This window comes from Hyperoodon ampullatus, assembly GCF_949752795.1.
Source record: "Hyperoodon ampullatus genome assembly, chromosome: 13".
Taxonomy (NCBI): Eukaryota; Metazoa; Chordata; class Mammalia; order Artiodactyla; family Ziphiidae; genus Hyperoodon; species Hyperoodon ampullatus.
In genome coordinates, this window is record NC_136926.1 from 10,039,862 (window position 1) to 10,062,922 (window position 23,061).

The following is a 23,061-nucleotide window of genomic DNA, read 5'->3' on the forward strand; positions in this document are numbered from 1 at the left end:
CTCCCTCCCTCCCTCCCACCCTTCTTCTTTCCACTTTCTTTTTCTTTCCTTCCTCCCTCCTGTCTTTCTTTCTTTCTTTCTTTCCTTCCTCCCTCCCTCCCTCCCTTCTTCCATTCACTCTTCCTTTTGCTTTCATTCTTCCCTCCCTCCCTCCTTTCTTTCCTTCTCTCTTTCCATCCTTCCTCCCTCCCTCCCTCCTTTCTTTCTTTCTTCCTTCCTTCCTTCCTTCCCTTCTTCCTTTCTTCCCCTCTCTCTTTCTTTCTTCTACTAATTCTTTCTTTCTAGTTTTTCTCACTGTTATTCTGAGCCGGGTGGATGAAAGGCTCTTGGTGCTGCAGCCAGGAGTCAGTGCTGTGCCTCTGAAGTGGGAGAGCCAACTACAGGACACGGGTCCACAAGAGACCTCCCAGCTCCACATAATATCAAACAGCGAAAATCTCCCAGGGATCTCCATCTCAACACCAGCACCCAGCTTCAGTCAACGACCAGCAAGCTACAGTGCTGGTCAACCTATGCCAAGCAACTAGCAAGGCAGGAACACAACCCCACCCATTAGCAGAGAGGCTACCTAAAAACATAATAAGGCCACAGGCACCCCAAAACACACCACCGGACGTGGACCTGTCCACCAGAAAGGCAAGATCGAGCCTCGGCCACCAGAACACAGGCATTAGTCCCCCCCACCAGGAAGCCTACACAACCTACTGAAACAACCTTAGCCACGGGGGACAGACACCAAAAACAACGGGAACTACGAATCTGCAGCCTGCAAAAAGGAGACCCCAAACACAGTAATATAAGCAAAATGAGAAAGCAGAAAAACACACAGCAGGTGAAGGAGCAAGATAAAACCCTACCAGACCTAACAAATGAAGAGGTAATAGGCAGTATGCCTGAAAAAGAATTCAGAATAATGATAGTACAGCTGATCCAAGATTCTATTTCCAAGATCCAAAATCTTGGAAATAGAATAGACAATATGCAAGAAACAGTTAACAAGGACCTAGAAGAATTAAAGATGAATCAAGCATCAATTAAAAACACAATAAATGAAATGAAAAATACTCTAGATGGGATCAATAGCAGAATAACTGAGGCAGAAGAACGGATAAGTGAGGTGGAAGATAAAATAGTGGAAATAACTAATGCAGAGCAAAATAAAGAAAAAAGAATGAAAAGAACAGAGGACAGTCTCAGAGACCTCTGGGACAACATTAAACGCACCAACATTCGAATTATAGGGGTTCCAGAAGAAGAAGAGAAAAAGAAAGGGACTGAGAAAATATTTGAAGAGATTATAGTTGAAAACTTCCCTAATATGGGAAAGGAAATAGTTAATCAAGTCCAGGAGGCACAGAGAGTCCCATACAGAATAAATCCAAGGAGAAATACGCCAAGACACATATTAATCAAACTGTCAAAAATTAAACACAAAGAAATCATATTAAAAGCAGCAAGGGAAAAACAACAAATAACACACAAGGGAATCCCCATCAGGTTAACAGCTGATCTCTCAGCAGAAACTCTACAAGCCAGAAGAGAGTGGCAGGACATAATGAAAGTGATGAAGGAGAGAAACCTGCAACCAAGATTACTCTACCCAGCAAGGATCTCATTCAGATTTGATGGAGAAATTAAAACGTTTACAGACAAGCAAAAGCTGAGAGAGTTCAGCACCACCAAACCAGCTTTACAACAAATGCTAAAGGAACTTCTCTAGGCAAGAAACACAACAGAAGGAATATACCTACAATAACGAACCCAAAGCAATTAAGGAAATGGGAATAGGAACATACATATCAATAATTACCTTAAATGTAAATGGACTAAATGCTCCCACCAAAAGACACAGAGTGGCTGAATGGATACAAAAACAAGACCCATATATATGCTGTCTACAAGAGACCCACTTCAGACCTAGAGACACATACAGATTGAAAGTAAGGGGATGGAAAAAGATATTCCATGCAAATGGAAATCAAAAGAAAGCTGGAGTAGCAATTCTTATATCAGACAAAATAGACTTTAAAATAAAGACTATTAGAAGAGACAAAGAAGGACACTACATAACGATAAAGGGATCGATCCAAGAAGAAGATATAACAATTGTAAATATTTATGCACCCAACATAGGAGCACCTCAATACATAAGGCAAATACTAACAGCCATAAAAGGGGAAATCGACAGTAACACAATCATAGTAGGGGACTTTAACACCCCACTTTCACCAATGGACAGATCATCCAAAATGAAAATAAATAAGGAAACACAAGCTTTAAATGATACATTAAACAAGATGGACTTAGTTGATATTTATAGGACATTCCATCCAAAAACAACAGAATACACATTTTTCTCAAGTGCTCATGGAACATTCTCCAGGATAGATCATATCTTCGGTCACAAATCAAGCCTTGGTAAATTTAAGAAAATGAAATTGTATCAAGTATCTTTTCCGACCACAATGCTATGAGACTAGACATCAATTACAGGAAAAGATCTGTAAAAAATACAAACACATGGAGGCTGAACAATACACTACTCAATAACGAAGTGATCACTGAAGAAATCAAAGAGGAAATTAAAAAATACCTAGAAACAAATGACAATGGAGACACGACGACCCAAAACCTATGGGACGCAGCAAAAGCAGTTCTAAGGGGGAAGTTTATAGCAATACAATCCCACCTTAAGAAACAGGAAACATTTCGAGTAAACAACCTGACCCTGCACCTAAAGCAATTAGAGAAAGAAGAACAAAAAACCCCCAAAGTTAGCAGAAGGAAAGAAATCATAAAGATCAGATCAGAAATAAATGAAAAAGAAATGAAGGAAACGATAGCAAAGATCAACCAAACTAAAAGCTGGTTCTTTGAGAAGATAAACAAAATTGACAAACCATTAGCCAGACTCATCAAGAAAAGAAGGGAGAAGACTCAAATCAGTAGAATTAGAAATGAAAAAGGAGAAGTAACAACTGACACTGCAGAAATACAAAAGATCATGAGAGATTACTATAAGCAACTCTATGCCAATAAAATGGACAACCTGGAAGAAATGGACAAATTCTTAGAAATGCACAACCTACCAAGACTGACTCAGGAAGAAATAGAAAATATGAATAGACCAATCACAAGCACTGAAATTGAAACTGTGATTAAAAATCTTCCAACAAACAAAAGCCCAGGACCAGATGGCTTCACAGGCGAATTCTATCAAACATTTAGAGAAGAGCTAACACCCATCCTTCTCAAACTCTTCCAAACAATATCAGAGGAAGGAACACTCCCAAACTCATTCTACGAGGCCACCATCACCTTGATACCAAAACCAGGCAAGGATGTCACAAAGAAAGAAAACTACAGGCCAATATCACTGATGAACATAGATGCAAAAATCCTCAACAAAATACTAGCAAACAGAATCCAACAGCACATTAAAAGGATCATACACCATGATCAAGTGGGGTTTATTCCAGGAATGCAAGGATTCTTCAATATACGCAAATCAATCAATGTGATACACCATATTAACAAGTTGAAGGAGAAAAACCATATGATCATCTCAATAGATGCAGAGAAAGCTTTCGACAAAATTCAACACCCATTTATGATAAAAACTCTGCAGAAAGTAGGCATAGAGGGAACTTTCCTCAACATAATAAAGGCCATATATGACAAACCCACAGCCAACATTGTCCTCAATGGTGAAAAACTGAAACCATTTCCACTAAGATCAGGAACAAGACAAGGCTGCCCACTCTCACCACTCTTATTCAACATAGTTTTGGAAGTTTTAGCCACAGCAATCAGAGAAGAAAAGGAAATAAAAGGAATCCAAATTGGAAAAGAAGAAGTAAAGCTGTCATTGTTTGCAGATGACATGATACTATACATAGAGAATCCTAAAGATGCTACCGAAAAACTACTAGAGCTAATCAATGAATTTGGTAAAGTAGCAGGATACAAAATTAACGTACAGAAATCTCTGGCATTCCTGTACACTAATGATGAAAAATCTGAAAATGAAATCAAGAAAACACTCCCATTTACCATTGCAACAAAAAGAATAAAATATCTAGGAATAAACCTACCTAAGGAGACAAAAGACCTGTATGCAGAAAATTATAAGGCACTGATGAAAGAAATTAAAGATGATACAAATAGATGGAGAGATATACCATGCTCCTGGATTGGAAGAATCAATATAGTGAAAATGACTCTACTACCCAAAGCAATCTACAGATTCAATGCAATCCCTATCAAACTACCACTGGCATTTTTCACAGAACTAGAACAAAAAATTTCAAAATTTGTTTGGAAAAACAAAAGACCCCGAATAGCCAAAGCAATCTTGAGAACGAAAAACGGAGCTGGAGGAATCAGGCTCCCTGACTTCAGACTATACTACAAAGCTACAGTAATTAAGACAGTATGGTACTGGCATAAAAACAGAAAGATAGATCAGTGGATCAGGATAGAAAGCCCAGAGATAAACCCACGCACATATGGCCAACTTATCTTTGATAAAGGAGGCAGGAATGTACAGTGGAGAAAGGATAGCCTCTTCAATAAGTGGTGCTGGGAAAACTGGACAGGGACATGTAAAAGTTTGAGACTAGATCATTCCCTAACACCATACACAAAAATAAGCTCAAAATGGATTAAAGACCTAAATGTAAGGCCAGAAACTATCAAACTCTTAGAGGAAAACATAGGTAGAACACTCTATGACATAAATCACAGCAAGATCCTTTTGGACCCACCTCCTAGAGAAATGGAACTAAAAACAAAGATAAACAAATGGGACCTAATGAAACTTCAAAGCTTTTGCACAGCAAAGGAAATCATAAACAAGACCAAAAGACAACCCTCAGAATGGGAGAAAATATTTGCAAATGAAGCAACTGACAAAGGATTAATCTCCAAAATTTATAAACAGCTCATGCAGCTCAATAGCAAAAAAACAAACAACCCAATCCAAAAATGGGCAGAAGACTTAAATAGGCATTTCTCTAAAGAAGATATACAGACTGCCAACAAACACATGAAAGAATGCTCAACATCATTAATCATTAGAGAAATGCAAATCAAAACTACAATGAGATATCATCTCACACCAGTCAGAATGGCCATCATCAAGAAATCTAGAAACAATAAATGCTGGAGAGGGTGTGGAGAAAAGGGAACACTCTTGCACTGCTGGTGGGAATGTGAATTGGTACAGCCACTATGGAGAACGGTATGGAGGTTCCTTAAAAAACCACAAATAGAACTACCATATGACCCAGCAATCCCACTACTAGGCATATACCCTGAGAAAACCATAATTCAAAAAGAGACATGTACCAAAATGTTCATTGCAGCTCTATTCACAATAGCCTGGAGCTGGAAACAACCTAAGTGTCCATCATCGGATGAATGGATAAAGAAGATGTGGCACATATATACAATGGAATATTACTCAGCCATAAAAAGAAACGAAACTGAGCTATTTGTAATGAGGTGGATAGACCTAGAGTCTGTCATACAGAGTGAAGTAAGTCAGAAAGAGAAAGACAAATACCGTATGCTAACACATATATATGGAATTTAAAAAAAAAAAAAAAATGTCAGGAAGAACCTAGGGGTAAAACGGGAATAAAGACACAGACCTACTTGAGAATGGACTAGAGGATATGGGGAGGGGGAAGGGTAAGCTGTGACAAAGCGAAAGAGAGGCATGGACATATATACACTACGAAACGTAAGGTAGATAGATAGTGGGAAGCAGCCGCAGAACACAGGGAGATCAGCTCGGTGCTTTGTGACCGCCTGGAGGGGTGGGATGGGGAGGGTGGGAGGGAGGGAGATGCATGAGGGAAGGGATGTGGGAACAGATATATATGTATGACTGATTCACTTTGTTATAAAGCAGAAACTAATAAAAAATAAAAAAATAAAAAAAAATAAAATACATGCAAAAAAAAAAAAAAAAAAAAAAAAGAACTAGAGAAAGAAGAACAAAGAAAACCCAAAGTCAGTAGAAGGGAAGAAATCATAAAGAACAGAGCAGAAATAAATGAAACAGAAATGAAGAAAACAACAGCAAAGATCAATAAAACTAAAAGCTGGTTCTTTGAGAAGATAAACAAAATTGATAAACCCTTAGCCAGACTCATCAAGAAAAAAAGGGAAAGAACGCAAATAAAATTAGAAATGAAAAAGGAGAAATCACAACTGACACTGCAGAAATACAAAGGACTATTACAAACAACTACATGCCAATAAAATGGACAACCACAAAGAAATGGACAAATTCTTGGACAGGTACAATTTTCCAAGACTGAACCAGGAAGAATTAGAAAATATAAACAGACCTATCACAAATAATGAATTGAAACCATAATTAAAAATCTTCCAACAGGGCTTCCCTGGTGGCACAGTGGTTGAGAGTCCGCCTGCCGATGCAGGGGACACGGGTTTGTGCCCCAGTCTGGGAGGATCCCACATGCTGCAGAGCGGCTGGGCCCGTGAGCCATGGCCGCTGAGCCTGCGCGTCCGGAGCCTGTGCTCTGCAACGGGAGAGGACACAACGGTGAGAGGCCCACGTACCGCAAAAAAAAAAAAAAATCTTCCAACAAACAAAAGTCCAGGACCAGATGGCTTCACAGGCGAATTCAATCAAACATTTAGAGAAGAGCTAACACAGATCCTTCTCAAACTCTTCCAAAAAACTGCAGAGGGAAAAACACTCCCAAATTCATTCTACAAAGCCACCATCACCCTGATACCAAAACCAGAAAAGAAATCACAAAAAAAGAAAACTACAGACCAGTATCACTGATGAACATAGATGCAAAAATCCTGAACAAAATACTAGCAAACGGAATCCAACAGCACTTTAAAAGAATCACACACCATGATCAAGTGGGATTTATCCCAGGGATGCAAGAATTCTTCATATATGCAAATCAATCAATGTGATACACCACATTAATAAATTAAGGAATAAAAACCATATGATCATCTTAACAGATGCAGAAAAAGCTTTTGAACAAAATTCAATACCCATTTATGATAAAGACTCTCCAGAAAATGGGCATAGAGGGAACCTACGTCAACATAATAAAGACCATATATGACAAACCCACAGCAAGCATCACACTCAATGGTGAAAAACTGAAAGCATCCACTAGGATCAGGAACAAGACAAGGATGTCCACTCTTGCCACTCTTTTCTTTTTCTTTTTTAATTAATTAATTTATTTATTTATTTTTGGCTGCGTTGGGTCTTTGTTGCTGCGCACAGGCTTTCTCTAGTTGCAGCGAGTGGGGGCTACTCTTCATTGCAGTGCGCAGGCTTCTCTTGTTGTGGAGCACGGGCTCTAGGCACACAGGCTTCAGCAGTTGTGGCATGTGGGCTCAGTAGTTGTGGCTTGCGGGCTCGAGAGCACAGGCTCAGTAGTTGTGGTGCACGGGCTCAGTTGCTCCGCGGCATGTGGGATCCTCCTGGACCGGGGCTCAAACCCGTGTACCCTGCACTGGCAGGCTGATTCCCATCCACTGCGCCCCACTCTTACTCAACATAGTTTTGGAAGTCCTAGCCATGGCAATCAAGAGAAAAAGAAATAGAAGGAATACAAACTGGAAAAGAAGAAGTAAAACTGTCACTATTTGCTGATGACATGATACTATACATAGAAAATCCTAAAGATGCCACTGGAAAACTACCAGAATTGATCACTGAATTTGGTAAGGCTGCAGGATACAAAATTAATGCACAGAAATCTCTGGCATTCCTATACACCAATAACGAAAAATCAGCAAGAGAAATTAAGGAAACACTCCCATTTACCACTGCAACAAAAAGAATAAAATACCTAGGAATAAACCTGCCTAAGAAGGTGAAAGACTTATACTCAGAAAACTATAAAACACTGATGAAAGAAGTCAAAGATGACATAAACAGGTGGAGAAATATACCATTTTCCTGGATTGGAAGAAATCAATATTGCGAAAATGACTATACTGCCCAAAGCAATCTACAGATTCAGTGCAATCCCTATCACACTACGAACGGCATTCTTCACAGAATTAGAACAAAAAAATCTTACAATTCGTATGGAAACACAAAAGACACCAAATAGCCAAAGCAATCTTGAGGAGAAAAAAAAAAAAAAAAAACGGAGGTATCAGGCTCCCTGACTTCAAACTATACCACAAAGTTACAGTAATCAAGACAGTATGGTACTAGCACAAAAAGGGAAATATAGATCAATGGTACGGGATAGAATGCCCAGAGATAAACCCATGCCCATATGGGCACCTAATTTATGACAAAGGAGGCAAGAACATACAATGGAGAAAAGACAGCCTCTTCAATAAGGGGTGCTGGGAAAACTGGATGGCTACATGTAAAAGAATGAAATTAGAACACTCCTTAACACCATACACAAAAATAAACTCAAAATGGATTCGAGACCTAAATGTAAGACCAGACACTTATGTTTTAGAGGAAAACATAGGAAAGACACTTTTTGATATAAACCACAGCAAGATCTTTTCTGACCCACCTCCTAGAATAACAGAAATAAAAACAAAAATAAACAAATGGGACTTAATTAAACTTAAAAGCTTTTGCACAGCAAAGGAAACCACAAACAAGACCAAAAGACAATCCTCAGAATGGGAGAAAATATTTGCAAATGAAACAACAGACAAAGGATCAATCTCCAAGATATACAACAGCTCATGGAGTTCAATATCAAAAAAACAAACAATCCAGTTAAAACAATGGGCAGAAGACCTAAATAGACACTTCACCAAGGAAGACACACAGATGGCCAAGAGGCACATGAAGAGATGCTCAACATCACTAATTATTAGAGAAATGCAAATCAAAACTACAATGAGGTATCACCTCACGCTGGTCAGAATGGCCGTTATCAAAAAAGATAGAAACAATAAATGCTGGAAAAGATGTGGTGAAAAGGGAACCCTCCTACACTGTTGGTGGGAATGTAAATTGATACAACCACTATGGAAAACAGTATGGAGGTTCCTTAAAAAACTGAAAATAGAACTACCATATGACTCAGCAATCCCAGTACTGGACAATACCCTGAGAAAACCATAATTCAAAAGGAGAAAAAACCACGGTGGGGTGGAGATGGTGGTGTGCTGAATTGGGTGACTGGGATTGACATGTATACACTGATGTGCATAAAATTGATGACTAATAAGAACCTGCAGTATAAACAAACAAACAATACTAAACTCTCTGGTTTATTTGTATGGAAATATGTTAATATAAATGTTTCAGACATTACATGAAATTTCTAAAAATCTTATATGTTCTGGTATAATGTTGTAAGTCATAATTCTAGTTATTACTTTAAAATGTATATCTCAGAAATAACTAAATTTCCTTGTCAATTGCATTATTATGAACTTTCATCAAATCTTTAACCGTGGTCATTTTTAAGTCTTTTGTCATTTACAGACAGTTCTGGGTGTACTCTGATGCTTTTGCAAAAATGTTCCTATAAAAGGGTTTCATCTTCAAGGAATTCATGGAAAAGACTCTGACAAGTACAGGTTTGTGGTAACTAACTATACCGCTGAACTGAATGAATAAGCATTTTCAGAACTCTAATGGAAAACTGATGAATTCATAAAAGTGCTAACAAAAGATCAAGATGAAAAAAAATTAATTACATGGGACTGAGTGAACTGATGAGGATGATTATAGTTTTTGTGACTCTGTTTGAACAATAATAAAAAAAAATCCCACAAGGACTCAGAGGCAAAAAATATACAAATCAATTTTCACTGCAAAGTAAAGGAGCTGTTACAGTGGAGGATTACTGGACTGAATGTCAATATTATGACATAGTACGAGTGTGTTTTGTGTTTGGTAATTGCAATCATTGTTGCTTTTGTTGTGGTCATCCATTTACAATGCTTGGTGTCAGTTTATTTATTTCTTGTAAAAATAAAATACAGTGTGTGTGTGTGAAAAAAACAAGAAACAAAAAGTCATGCACCACAATGTTCACTGCAGCACTATTTACAATAGCGAGGACATGGAACCAACCTAAATGACCATCGACAGATGAATGAATAAAGAAGATGTGGCACATATATACAATGGAATATTACTAGCCATAAAAAGGAACAAAATTGAGTTATTCGTAGTGAGGTAGATGGACCTAGAGTCTGTCATACAGAATGAAGTCAGAAAGAGAAAAACAAATACTGTATGCTAACGCATATATATGGAATCTAAAAAAAAGGGTACTGATGAACCTAGTTGCAGGGCAGGAATAAAGAGGAAGACATAGAGAATAGACTTGAGGACATGGGGTGGGAGGGTGAAGCCAGAGTAGCATAGACGTATATACACTACCGAATGTAAAATAGTTGGCTGGTGGGAAGCAGCAGCATAGAACAGGGAGATCGGCTCAGTGCTTTGAAATGATGTAAGGGGTGGGAAAGGGAGGATGGGAGGGAGGCTCAAGAGGGAGGGGATATGGGGACATGTGTATGCATATGGCTGATTCGCTTTGTTGTACAACAGAAACTAACCCAGTATTGTGAAGCAATTATACTCCAATATAGATGTATTAAAAAATAAATAAATAAAATAAAATAAAATAATTGAAAATACCTAAAAAATGCTGCTCTACTTGACTTAAAAAATCAACCAAGTACCAGGGAAAAAAATTTAAGCCCACAAACCAGATTCCTTTGAAAAATCTGAATGAAGATCAGTAGTCAAGACTCCACAGGATCAAGTGCACAACCAATTCTACAGCAAAGCCAGATTAATGTAACACAGAAGAACAAGAGAAAAATCGAAGTCCACTTCGTGAGGCCTGCTGTATTTAAAAAACAAGGTGATAGATGCCACAGAACATTAGATTTCTAATTCCTACATTACCTCCAGAATAGTTCAGGCAAAATTCTAACAAAAACCTCAATAGAAAGATACACTTTGTAGAGTGGTATCCAGAGGTGAACATTCTGTTTTCAGCTTCTCCATTAGGCTCCTGGTTCAGAACCCCATTTTGAGCGGGGAGGAGGAGCCTTTAGCCTATGCCATCCTAAAGAATGAAATGGTCTAATTTTGTTTGAGGGGGGTTTTTATAAAAGGTACTGTTTTCATCTCAAAAGTTAAGGGAAGACAGAGAAAGGAAAGAGGAAAGAAAGTGATTTTATAGAAGATTTAGGGCAAAAAATCCAAGGTAAATTCGGAAATATTCAGGAATCAGAAAACAGAATGTGGGAACTGTCTTCCAATACTATTAGCCAATACAGTAGTCTTTTTACAACAACTAACTCTTAAACTTATAGCAAAAGTGTCTGGCAACAGGTTAAGAAAAAGTTAGTAGACAAAATTAATTCCAATTCTTGAACAGCTATACAAACACCATTCTGTTTCCTCGGCAGATATATAAAACATTTTACAGATTCAGACTGTTCTTCTGTAGTATAAATTAGAAGACCAACTGTTCAAGTGCACATTCTCACTTAAAACTATTTGCCAGGTCTGATCAGAAATTAAGGTGGAGACAATTTATCCACACTCCTTTATTGCCCTGCTTTATTACTAGTTTTTTTAATATATTCGGTGTTCATAAGACTCCACTGAGACTGTGCAGAGCAAGAGAAAAAATAAAACTAAAACCAGACAGTAACTGGGTATACTTGCATTAGACAATACTACTAAGTAAACTGTCTTCCTGAAAGTGTCCTGGACTTGTCTGAATTACCTACTAGGGAGTTCAGGAATGCTACCTTTTTTATTGGCACAAAAATAGACATATAGATCAATGGAACAGTATAGAGAGCCCAGAAATAAACCCACACATCTACCGTCAATTAATCTCCAACAAAGGAGGCAAGAATATACAATCGAGAAAAGACAGTCTCCTCAGCAAGTGGTACTGGGAAAGCTGGACAGCTGCATGTAAATCAGTGAAGTTAGAACACTTCCTCACACCATACACAAAAGCAAACTCAAAATGGCTCATAGACAAATACAAGACATGACACCATAAAACTCCTAGAAGAGAACACAGGCAAAACATTCTCTGACATAAATTGTAGCAATGTTTTCTTAGGTCAGTCTCCCAAGGCAATAAATAAAAGCAAAAATAAACAAACAGAACCTCATCAAACCTATAAGCTTTTGCACAACAAAGGAAACCATAAACAAAACGAAAAGACAACCCACAGAACTGGAGAAAATATTTGCAAATGATGAGACCGACAAAGACTTAATTTCCAAAATATACAAACAGCTCATACAACTCAGTATCAAAAAAACAAACAACCCAATCAAAAAATGGGCAGAAGACCTAAACAGACATTTCCCCAAAGAAGACATACAGATGGCCAACAGCATATGAAAAGATGCTGAACATCACTAATTATTAGAGAAATGCAAATCAAAACTACCACTTCACACTGGTCAGAATGGCCATCATCAAAAAGTCTGCAAATAATAAATGCTGGAGAGGATATGGAGAAAAGGAAACCCTCCTATACTGTTGATGGGAATGTAGCTGGTGCAGCCAGTATGGAGAACAGTACGGAGGTTCCTTGAAAAACTAAAAATAGAAGAGTTATAAACATGAAGAATATAGCAGATAATTTCTGTATGCTCTAAAAACATATAGAGATAAAATTTTAATAAATGAAACCATATATTTTAATAAACATGGAATACTTCCCTATTATGTACCTCAAACTACTCTGTTTAGGTTTCCATCACCTGTTCCACCATACCTGTTTAATTTTTTTTATCTCAATAAACTCTGTGCCACCTCCATACTGGCCTCAGTAAATGCTGATGGATCTCCATTTACTATTTGGCCCTGGCATGGACATACATCCTTCTTTAACTAGCCCACAGCAAGGTTGAGGCAGTAAACTTTCTAACAGTACAGTTTTAACAGAAGACTATTCGAACATGGACTTACTTAGAAAAGCTACTCCCAAAGCTACTCCCAAAGCCCAAGAGAACCCCCTGACAGGGCTTTCCTGCTCAGCTTCCTAGACAGCCCCCAGCCACAAGACCACCTGCCTACCTACCACAAGGCCTATCCTACCTCCTGCCCAAAGGGCAGGCTGTCGATCCCAATCACTTCTCCACCTTTAGAGCTGCCTGCCTGTCCAATGTTAGCACCTCTTGCCCATCTATAGAACCTACTGCACTCCTTGCTCCAAGAATGTGCCTACTCAGCTGCAAGGCTGTGGCCGGCCCCGCCATACTAGAGCACCGCCCATGAATGAATCTGGAACACAGAATTTAAGGATTCTCAGGCCATATCCTGCTCTGGGATCTGCCTCTTCCTTAGCGACTGACATGGCATTCCTAATGTCATGCCCTTCAGAAAAGATCCCTCTTTGTTACTCATAGGACCCCACCCTAAGAGACATACAGGATGCCCACATGAAAACAAAACAGTGCAACACCAGAATAAAATAATCTGTACAGTTTCATTTCTCACTGCTCTCTAATCACACATTCACAACCCGACTTCCTCCAACTACTACAACATACACAATTTTTCATGTCTCTGAACTCCATTTGGGATTCAATGTCACCAATTTCAACTTTCCATTTTTCCTGAATTCTTTCACATGCTTTGGTATCTCCAACTCTGAAAATGCCTAGAGCAGAGCTTCTTAACATGGAGTACATGAACTCGCTAGGAAACAGTGAACACCACGGAATTAAATGTAGAAGTCTCTGCATATGCGTTTTGTGTAGGGTGAGGGTATACAGCATCCCTAAGTTCTCAAAAGGGACCCAAAATATATTAGGTCTTGAATTTCTCTGTACTGTCTATAGCAATTAGCATAGCAATGAATACATTACAGAGCCCAGTAAGCATTTGCTGCCTGGTTGTAGACATAAGACCACTTATGGCTTTCTTGTTCTTTGCATGAAACTGCTTCTTTAAAAGTATATGAAGGCCCTAATTTCATACATTCAAAAGACATTTATTGGGACTTCCCTGGTGGCGCAGTGGATAAAAATCCGCCTGCCAATGCAGGGGACATGGGTTCAATCCCTGGTCCAGGAAGATCCCACATGCTGCGGAGCAACTAAGCCCGTGCACCATAACTATAGAAGCCCATGTGCCACGACTACTGAAGCCTGCGCGCCTAGAGCCCGTGCTCCACAAGAGAAGCCAGCACAATGAGAAGCCCATACAGAGCGGCAAAGAGTAGCCCCCTCTCGCCACAACCAGAGAAAGCCTGCACGCAGCAACGAAGACCCAATGCAGCCACCCCCCCCAAAAAAAGACATTTATATTGAGAGCATATTGTGTGACAAAACACCATACTAGGCTCCAAGGATGAAAAAAATACAGTATCCATACACACAGAACTCATAATGGGGGAGACAGAAACATCTAATTATAATACAACATGGTATAAGGGCAGTGATGGAGAGATGCTGGAGAGGAGGCTTCTATGTGATAGCCGATATTATGAGAGTATATAAGCGACTGAAATGTGGGTAAGAGCAGTGGGCAAAGAAAGAAAGGGAGTTCCCTGGTGGTCTAGTAGTTAGGATTCGGCACTTTCACTGCCATGGCCCGGGTTTAATCCCTAGTCAGGGAACTAAGATCCTGCAAGCCGCGAGGCATGGCAAAAATAAAAAAATAAAATTAAAAAAAAAAAAGAAAGAAAATAAATAAATAAAGTTGTTAAAGAGACTAAACCTTAAAAGCTCATGTCAGGGAATTCCCTGGTGGTGCACTGGTTAGGACTCTGCTCTTCTACGGCAGGGGGCACAGATTTGATCCCTGGTCGGGGAACTAAGATCCCGCCATGTTGCACAGCATGGCCAAAACAAACAAACAAACAAAAAAGGGGTGGGAAAAAGTGAGACAGAGACACTCAAGCAAATAATTACAATTTTAAAAATTATTATTATTTTTAAAAAAGTTCATGTCATAAGAAAAGAAAAAAAGAAACACTAGGGGAACACAAACACATTGAAGGGCAGTGTGACAGAAATGAAGCCCAAGAATAAAGCAGGATAGAACTGATTAATAAGACCCATGAAAAACAGAGGAGCAGCTTCTGAAGGAGGGTGAAAACAACAGTGTCAAATGCAGCAGTAAAGACTGAAACAGCCCAAAAGATCTAGCAACTAGAGGTTACTGGTAGCCTCAGAAGTTTCCAAGTTGTGAGCATAAAAGGCAGACTACTACTCCTCATGGGAGGAGTCAGTAGAAAATGCGAGTTAAGAAATTTGGATAGGGCTTCCCTGGTGGCGCAGTGGTTGAGAGTCTGCCTGCCGATGCAGGGGACATGGGTTCGTGCCCTGGTCCGGGAAGATCCCACATGCCGCGGAGTGGCTGGGCCCGTGAGCCATGGCCGCCGAGCCTGCGTGTCCGGAGCCTGTGCTCCGTGGCCAGAGGGACCACAACAGTGAGAGGCCCGCGTACCGCAAAAAAAAAAAAAAAAAAAAAAAAAAAAAAAAAAAAAAAAAAAAAAAAAAAAAAAAAAAGAAATTTGGATAAGAAAGGAATACAGAACAGTAGTTAGAAGAATTCAAGATAAAAAGGGATCCTTTTTAGGATGAGAAGGACTTGAACCAGTTGTCAGGCTAAAGGGAAAGAGTAAGTGGAAAGGAAGAGGTTGAAGAGTCTGGACACAGAGAGGTGACATAAAAGAGCAAGAACCCAGGAATGGTAAAATGGACAGAGTCAAGGGCATGACTGGAGAAGCTGGGATTAAACAGGAAGTGAGATATCTCCTCTACTAAAGCTAAAGGAAAGAGAACAATGATGGCAAGGGGGAAGATAAATCTGTAGATGGGGGAGGGGACAGTTGATTATAGAGAGCATTCCCAATAACCAATTTTCTCATGTATGGTTTTTGACTTACTGTGACAAAGGAGCTGGCAAGCAAAAGTGATTCTTAAGACTAAATCTAGGGCTTCCCTGGTGGCGCAGTGGTTGAGAGTCCGCCTGCCGATGCAGGGGACACGGGTTCGTGCCCCAGTCCGGGAAGATCCCACATGCCGCGGAGTGGTTAGGCCCGTGAGCCATGGGCGCTGAGCCTGCATGTCCGGAGCCTGTGCTCCTCAACGGGAGAGGCCACAACAGTGAGAGGCCCGCGTACCGCAAAAAAAAAAAAAAAAAAAAAAGACTAAATCTAACTTGAAATAAGGAATTAGATGAAATTACACTATACTAGATGAATCTAGAGTCAAAGGATGAGTGTTGAGACAAAATATGTTCTGTGTTATTTCACTAAAGCTGGTACAATATGTATTTTTGAACAACCGTAATAGCTGAAATGCAGTAGGGAAAATAATCTAGGTCTAGACTTGGCAAACTTTTCCTATAAAGGGCCAGATGGTAAACATTTTTTGGCTTTGAAAGCCATACAGTCTCTATTATAACTATTCAACTCTACCGCTGTAGCATTAAAGCAGCCACAGACAATGCATAAATGAATGGGCATAACTGTGTTTCAATAAAACTTTATTTATTGATGAGTCAATTTGATCCACAGGCTTTAAGTCTGCTGATCCCTGTTCTACAGGCTGAGAATAGTACAAAGGAAATGAAGCAGTAGAAAGAAGCATGAGAGAGAATGGAATAAGGAAGTACAAAAGAAGAGAAGCCACAGAACTAAAATACAGTTGAGTTGGGGTATTAAATCAAAGAGCAAAATATGAATAAAGGAGCAACAGGAAGAGCAGAAAGAGAATAAAGGAAAAAAGGAGATGAGAAAGGGATGTTGGAAAGAGACAGAAAACCAAGTAAAAACTGAGTAGCAACAATATGCCAATTCCAAGGTAGACAGATACAAAGTCAGCTGAATGCCCTAAAAAATAGATGGCAAAATGAAAAGGGGAAAATGAGAGCATCCCAGATCTGTCTGCACTGGAATTCAAATAAAAGATAAAACACACACTAATTTTCCAGTGATAATCTAATGGTCTCTTCTAATTACACATGTGCAAAGTGAACCCAGGGCTTGCAAGATAAGATGTAAAGCTACTTTTCACTTTGCCCATAAATCAAACTGGTATGTGTACAACATTCAAGAGGTCAGATGAAACCTTTTCACCATATCCTAAGATATCAATTATTTCTAGGCCTATTATTCATTTGCATATGTATATGAATGACTTTTAAACCTTATTAAAATCAATGACGTTAAGCATTAAAAACTTAAAAGCCACGTTGACCTTACTAACTCTAAGAAGTTTTCCCCAAAAGAAAGCCAAACATATAAAAAGGAAAAGAATTTTTGAAGAATATAATAATCTGCATATTTATTCTGCATGAGGATTTTGTTTTGTACTTTTGGCTTTATTTGTGGGGAAATCCTTTAAGGTAAATCCAGATTAATTCTGAACCAGCTCAGCTAAACAATAAATTAGACCACATAATTTATGTCACTATAGGACAATGTTTAAGAACATGACTTGAGGTTAGAGAGCATTTGGGTTTGTGTCCTCACTTTATCAAGTTAATTAATCATGTCTCAAGTTCCCTCACCCACAACATGTGGATAATAATCACACCCATTTCAGAAAGAAGTTGTGATGATTAAATGAATAAATGCACATAAAATGCTTAGCAGAGTCCAACACATAGAATAGGCACTTGATTTTAGTTACGTATGATCAACTTAAGATTTTGACAGTACTATTACAGAATAGAATTATAAGATAAAAGCTCAGAAAGGAAACAAATTTCCCTCTTCTTTTACGAAGCTACAATGTAATATTAGCTTTTTTGTTCTTATCACTCATTCACTTCCATTAATCCTTAAAAAAAACACCTCAATCCATCTACCCATTTAAAACGTAGCAAAGTGGTATCAAACTGATACCACTGGGGACTATTCAAGATAATCTACAATTCTGAGACAGAAAGGGCACTGTGAGGTAAGGAAAGAAAGTACAAATCCTCATGACCTCCAGAACAGAGCCATTCCTAGGATCTTATCATATGAAACTCATGGCTCACATGCTTTACTACACCTCAGAATCAAATACTCAGAGCCTCACCCAGGCTAATTACAATGAAATCAGAATCACCAAAAGTGAGTATAGTATCTCTATAGTATCTCCAAAATAACACTTTTATAGAGGCAACTTCTGCCAGGATAGTGTTAAGAATCAGGATTAAGAGAACTGAAATCCTAAACACATGACTTAATACTATTTTCAGGATACTATGCACTGGACAGAATTGTATAATTCACTAAACCACTACAGTCTTTAAGTAAAATACCTGAAATTACTCCACTACTAGATGTCCTCATCAAAAAAACTATTTATGTACATAGTAAAATACATCCATCCCCTTATGAGTGTACTGAACGCTGTTAAAGCTGTTGCTCTGATTTGCATTTTCTTGGCTTTCGACAATAAACACAAATTACCTGAGAAATAAAGGCATAATAAAATAATAAACAAAATAAAGTAAAAATTTAAAGACATTAATTTTTAACAGGATCAATGAATGGGATGGATACCATACATGTCTTCAAGCAATATTTACCTTTCCAAACTTGGGAAATGCCAATTCCCTTTAAGAACAAAAACCAAAGCATACTGTGAATGGCTTTTAGCTAAATGGCCGGGTACCCAATAGACCAGGGAACATCTGTTGCTGTTGTTGCCAATACTTTTTCCAGAGTGCTAAGTGATAAATTCAACTAAAATTTTATTTTTCCTTTTGACTTATGATCCAAGTCACTTTTTAAATTTAAAACAGTAAAATACTTCAATAGTGTAAGTATAAATATAAATAATTTTGTGCTCCTGGACATAAACATAATCAACTCCAAAGGCAGTCACTAAAAAAAGACTTGTTTCCTTGTATGGGCCACTGAAGGGCTCTTAGACAAAGAGTTGTGAATCAAAGACACAGACATTTAGGAAAATACAAGATCAGAACACAGTGCTTTCATCAGCAATGCAAAAGCAGTTACAGAGTATCTAGCCTGGCTAGCTTCTGAAAAAGCAATCTAACTAAAGGTGAAAACCTTATTAAGAGGTCCAAGAGAAAGACTTTAACTTTCTGGAGGCTTGTAATTTCTAAATAACAGCATAGAAGAATCAGTGCAACAATGAAAACAACTGTTGGTATAGACTGAATAATGAAAATCAAAAACTGCTGTTATAATTTGCAATAGAAATGACTACAGAATTTGAACCCCACCCCAAAACAAATCATTTGAGAATTTTAGAACCAATTTCAAAATTGCTCAGGAGAGCCTTTCAATGTGTTATTGAAAACTCAATACTGCAGAGTATGCTCTCCAAATGAGTAACAGCAATTCCCATATTTTCCTCCTCAATAGACACCTGAAACAGACTAAATTCTAACATAACTACATCACCACTTTTATATTCTTAAAACATAGTCCCATACTCTGAATGTTTCTTCCAGTATACGTGTTCTACTTCTTTACGTTTTTTAACTTCATTAGACAATCATTTTCTATCCATAGCTCTCTGCCTTTCTCCCTTAGCCCTGTGCTTTGATTTCTTTACAAATTAGAAAACTAAAGTATTTATAGAACAAGCATAGTAACACTATAAGTATTAAACATTATAAAACTAAAAACATATAAGCTAAAATACTAAGTCAAATGGGACAATAAATTTTTAGTTGAATATAATCAGTAGCATTCTTGATCATAAAACTTTAGAAAATTCTTTACAAACTATTTTTTAATAGAATACAAATTCTCATTATTTATCCTACCAAAAGTACCAAGAAATCTTCCCCCGAGGTTTTAAATATTTTCCAGCAAAAGTGCATTAAAATTTCCATTTGTCTTAATCAAAAAAGCCCTTATTTCTTAAAAAAAAAAAAAAAAGAAAGAAAGAAAGAAAAAGAGAAGTCTGTATGATTAGTGCAGAGAGTCTTTGCCTGAATATATCTAATAAACCATGAAGCATATTTAGGAAATCAAAACTCACCTCTTCTTGCATAACTGGAGTCCATATCTTTAAACTGTACCACAACAAAATCTGAACACTTGAACAAAATGCTCTCCATTATTTCTTCACGTTTTGGCCCCGAACTGGATTCTGTACTTTTCTCATGCGCAGCATCAAGTACCAAATCACACTAGAAAGAATAACATAGGTAAATATTCAAAACATTTATAAAATAAAACCTGACAAGAATACTTTAGCACATCAAGGTACTATTTCTTATATGCCTTTGGTAAAAAATTATCTCAAGACATCCTTATAATCATACTTTTTCTCAGAAATATGACCTACTATCTATTCCAATATTCAAAAATCCTCTCATCTAAAAGTTGGTCTTTACTACCATGGCCTGTCTTAAGCACAATAGTGGAAAAGAGGAAAACAATGAAACGCCAGATCACTGTTCTAGTCCATAATATTTGCAAAGGCAAAAATATTTTAATAAGCACAAAGAGCAAGAAGTCTTTTTGAATACACAAACCCTCTATAAAGTAATCAGTACTTGAAACTGAAGAGCGAAATCATTCAAAGTGGTTTTAAAAAGCGCATTAAAGGTAAAGTACCAAGCATGAAAATGTGACAAACATACCTGCCTCACAACTATAAATTGCTAAATCAGAAACTAATAAACACTACAAGGAAGTCATACAAACATATACAGTAGTTGATGATTCAAGGGGTTTTACATTAAAAAAAAAGTAAAAATTACCTTAGGACTGTATGTTTTAAAAACTCCTTCATATATACCTCCGTTTTTCACTTGTACTTCACATTTGGATCCCTAAAAACATACAATTAATTTATCAAAGAAACACTGTGCTATGCAGTCATGGGGGATAACTGCTTTCAGTTTACTTTTTAATAGCTTCATTCAACATATTAGGTAACCACTGACATAATAAAAAATTTTAAAACATTAACAATACACCAAATTCTCAAAATTCTTCAGGAGGCCTTGCTCAGAGTCTGCAGTATAAGTTTAAGTAGTGAAATGTAGTATTTTTGACTCCAGTTTTTTTAAGTGACAAAATAATACACTGAAGACAATCAACTAGTAACATTATTTCGTACACAGCAGGGTTAACAAGAATGCTTTTATAGTGAGTTGCAATGGCTTGAATAGAGTTCTCATCTGTTTTCTAAATCGTCCTGATCAAACATGACCTAAGAAATGTTACTTTGAGAATCATTCACATTTTAACTTCACGAAATTATTTTATTCCACTCACAATGCAGTTTCTCCCCAATACTCTGATAACTTACAACAACTGATGTAAGTATATGAACCATCCTCATATTTGCATAGATTCCATCAAAAGAAATCTGGAATATTAAGAAAAAACATTATTGGCACTCATTATTTATCTTTGTATATATATTAAAGTTAACACTTCTTTTGTTACAAAATATTTAGTTAGGTTTATAATACCTTACACTCATTACAGGGAGATTTGGTTTACTACAATCTTTTGCCTCCTTATGGAGTGTAAGTTTTCAAAAGTGAAATCAGTCGTAACAACTAACAATGTTTTGACTATACATGATACAAAAAAGCAAAAGTGAACTTCCATATATGAGGAAAGACAAAACCACAGGAACAGAAGACAGGTCCATGACTGAAGAGTAGGATTACTACAAACTGGCATGAGGGATTTCTGGAGGTGATAAACTGTTCTATTACCTTGACTGTGGTGGTGGTTACACAATTGTATACATCAAAACTCACAGAACTGTACACTAAATAGGGTTAAATATACCTTAAAAAATAAATAGGGTAGGGACTGCCCTGGTGGCGCAGTGGTTGGGACTCCATCTATCAATGCAGGGGATACAGGTTCCAGCCCTGGTCCAGGAGGATCCCACATATCACGGAACAACTAAGCCCATGCGCCACAACTACTGAGCCTGAGCTCTGGAGACCACGAGACACAACTACTGAAGCCTGCGTGCCTACAGCCCGTGCTCCGTAACGAGAAGCTACTGCAATGAGAAGCCTGTGCACCACAACGAAGACCTAATGCAGCCATAAATCAATCAATCAATCAATCAATCCTATGCTTAAAAAAATAAATAAATAAAATAAATGGGGTGGAAGGGGAACCTCTGTAGAAGACCCTTGACTATCTTCTCTTAGCATATCTGAATCAATGATATTGTTCTAAGGTCTAATAAACCACATCACTCCTTATTACACACTACATAAGCATGTGTCCTGATTCTAAAGAAGAAAATCTATCCACAATATAGGTGAAGTCTCAAAAAACAGTGACAGCTTCTCATTTATATTTCTTGCATCTTGTGGAACTTGCACCTTCTGTCCTTTGTGCCCAGTTTAATTTCACTGATAAAGTTCCAAAATTTAAAACCAGAAGGCCCTTTTCCAAGGGAGAAAAATGAAAGAAATAAAAGATAGCACATTATTTCAAAAACAAAACCCAAAGTTTTGAAAACTCCACTCCTAGTGTTCCATTTATCTCATTAATCATTTATATTTGCCTTTAGCCATTTATAAAACAAATGAGTTGTCATTAAGCATGAAAAATAAAAATATAATTTACAGATAATTCTGCATTTTACACATGGAGTCATCATTAAAAAACAACAGATAGGACTTCCCTGGTGGCAGGTGGAAGTCCTAAGAATCCGCCTGCCAATGCAGGGGACACGGGTTTGATCGAGCCCTGGTCCGGGAAGATCCCACATGCTGCGGAGCAACGAAGCCCGTGTGCCACAACTACTGAGCCTGCACTCTAGAGCCTGTGAGCCACAACTACTGAGCTCACACGCTACAGCTACTGAAGCCCGCACGCCTAGAGCCCATGCTCCGCAACAACAGAAGCCACCACAACGAGAAGCCCACGCACCACAAACAAAGAGTAGCTCCGGCTCACCGCAACTAGAGAAAGCCTGTGAGCAGCAACAAAGACCCAACACAGCCATAAATAAATAAATTTATATTAAAAAAAAAACCCAACAGATATAGCTAATGGTCTTACAGCTAACCGTATTAATCTGCAAAGGTTATCTGAGATAGAAGGCAATTTATTTTTTTTTTTTTGGCCTTGGCTTTTGGTCTG

At 38.0% G+C, this 23,061-nt stretch overlaps 1 protein-coding gene across 1 annotated transcript in view; it reads right to left on the bottom strand.

The window, feature by feature from the left end:
- ATXN2 (ataxin 2) overlaps positions 1-21,280 on the bottom strand; it is a gene marked incomplete at its 5' end in the record, with an annotated part of 111,664 nt that extends 90,384 nt beyond the window's left edge. Inside the window, 3 exon segments of the mRNA XM_079718068.1 lie at positions 19,967-20,117; positions 20,694-20,765; positions 21,248-21,280. Coding sequence (XP_079574194.1) covers positions 19,967-20,117; positions 20,694-20,765; positions 21,248-21,280 — 256 coding nt within the window.
- Between the last annotated feature and the right edge of the window lie 1,781 nt (positions 21,281-23,061).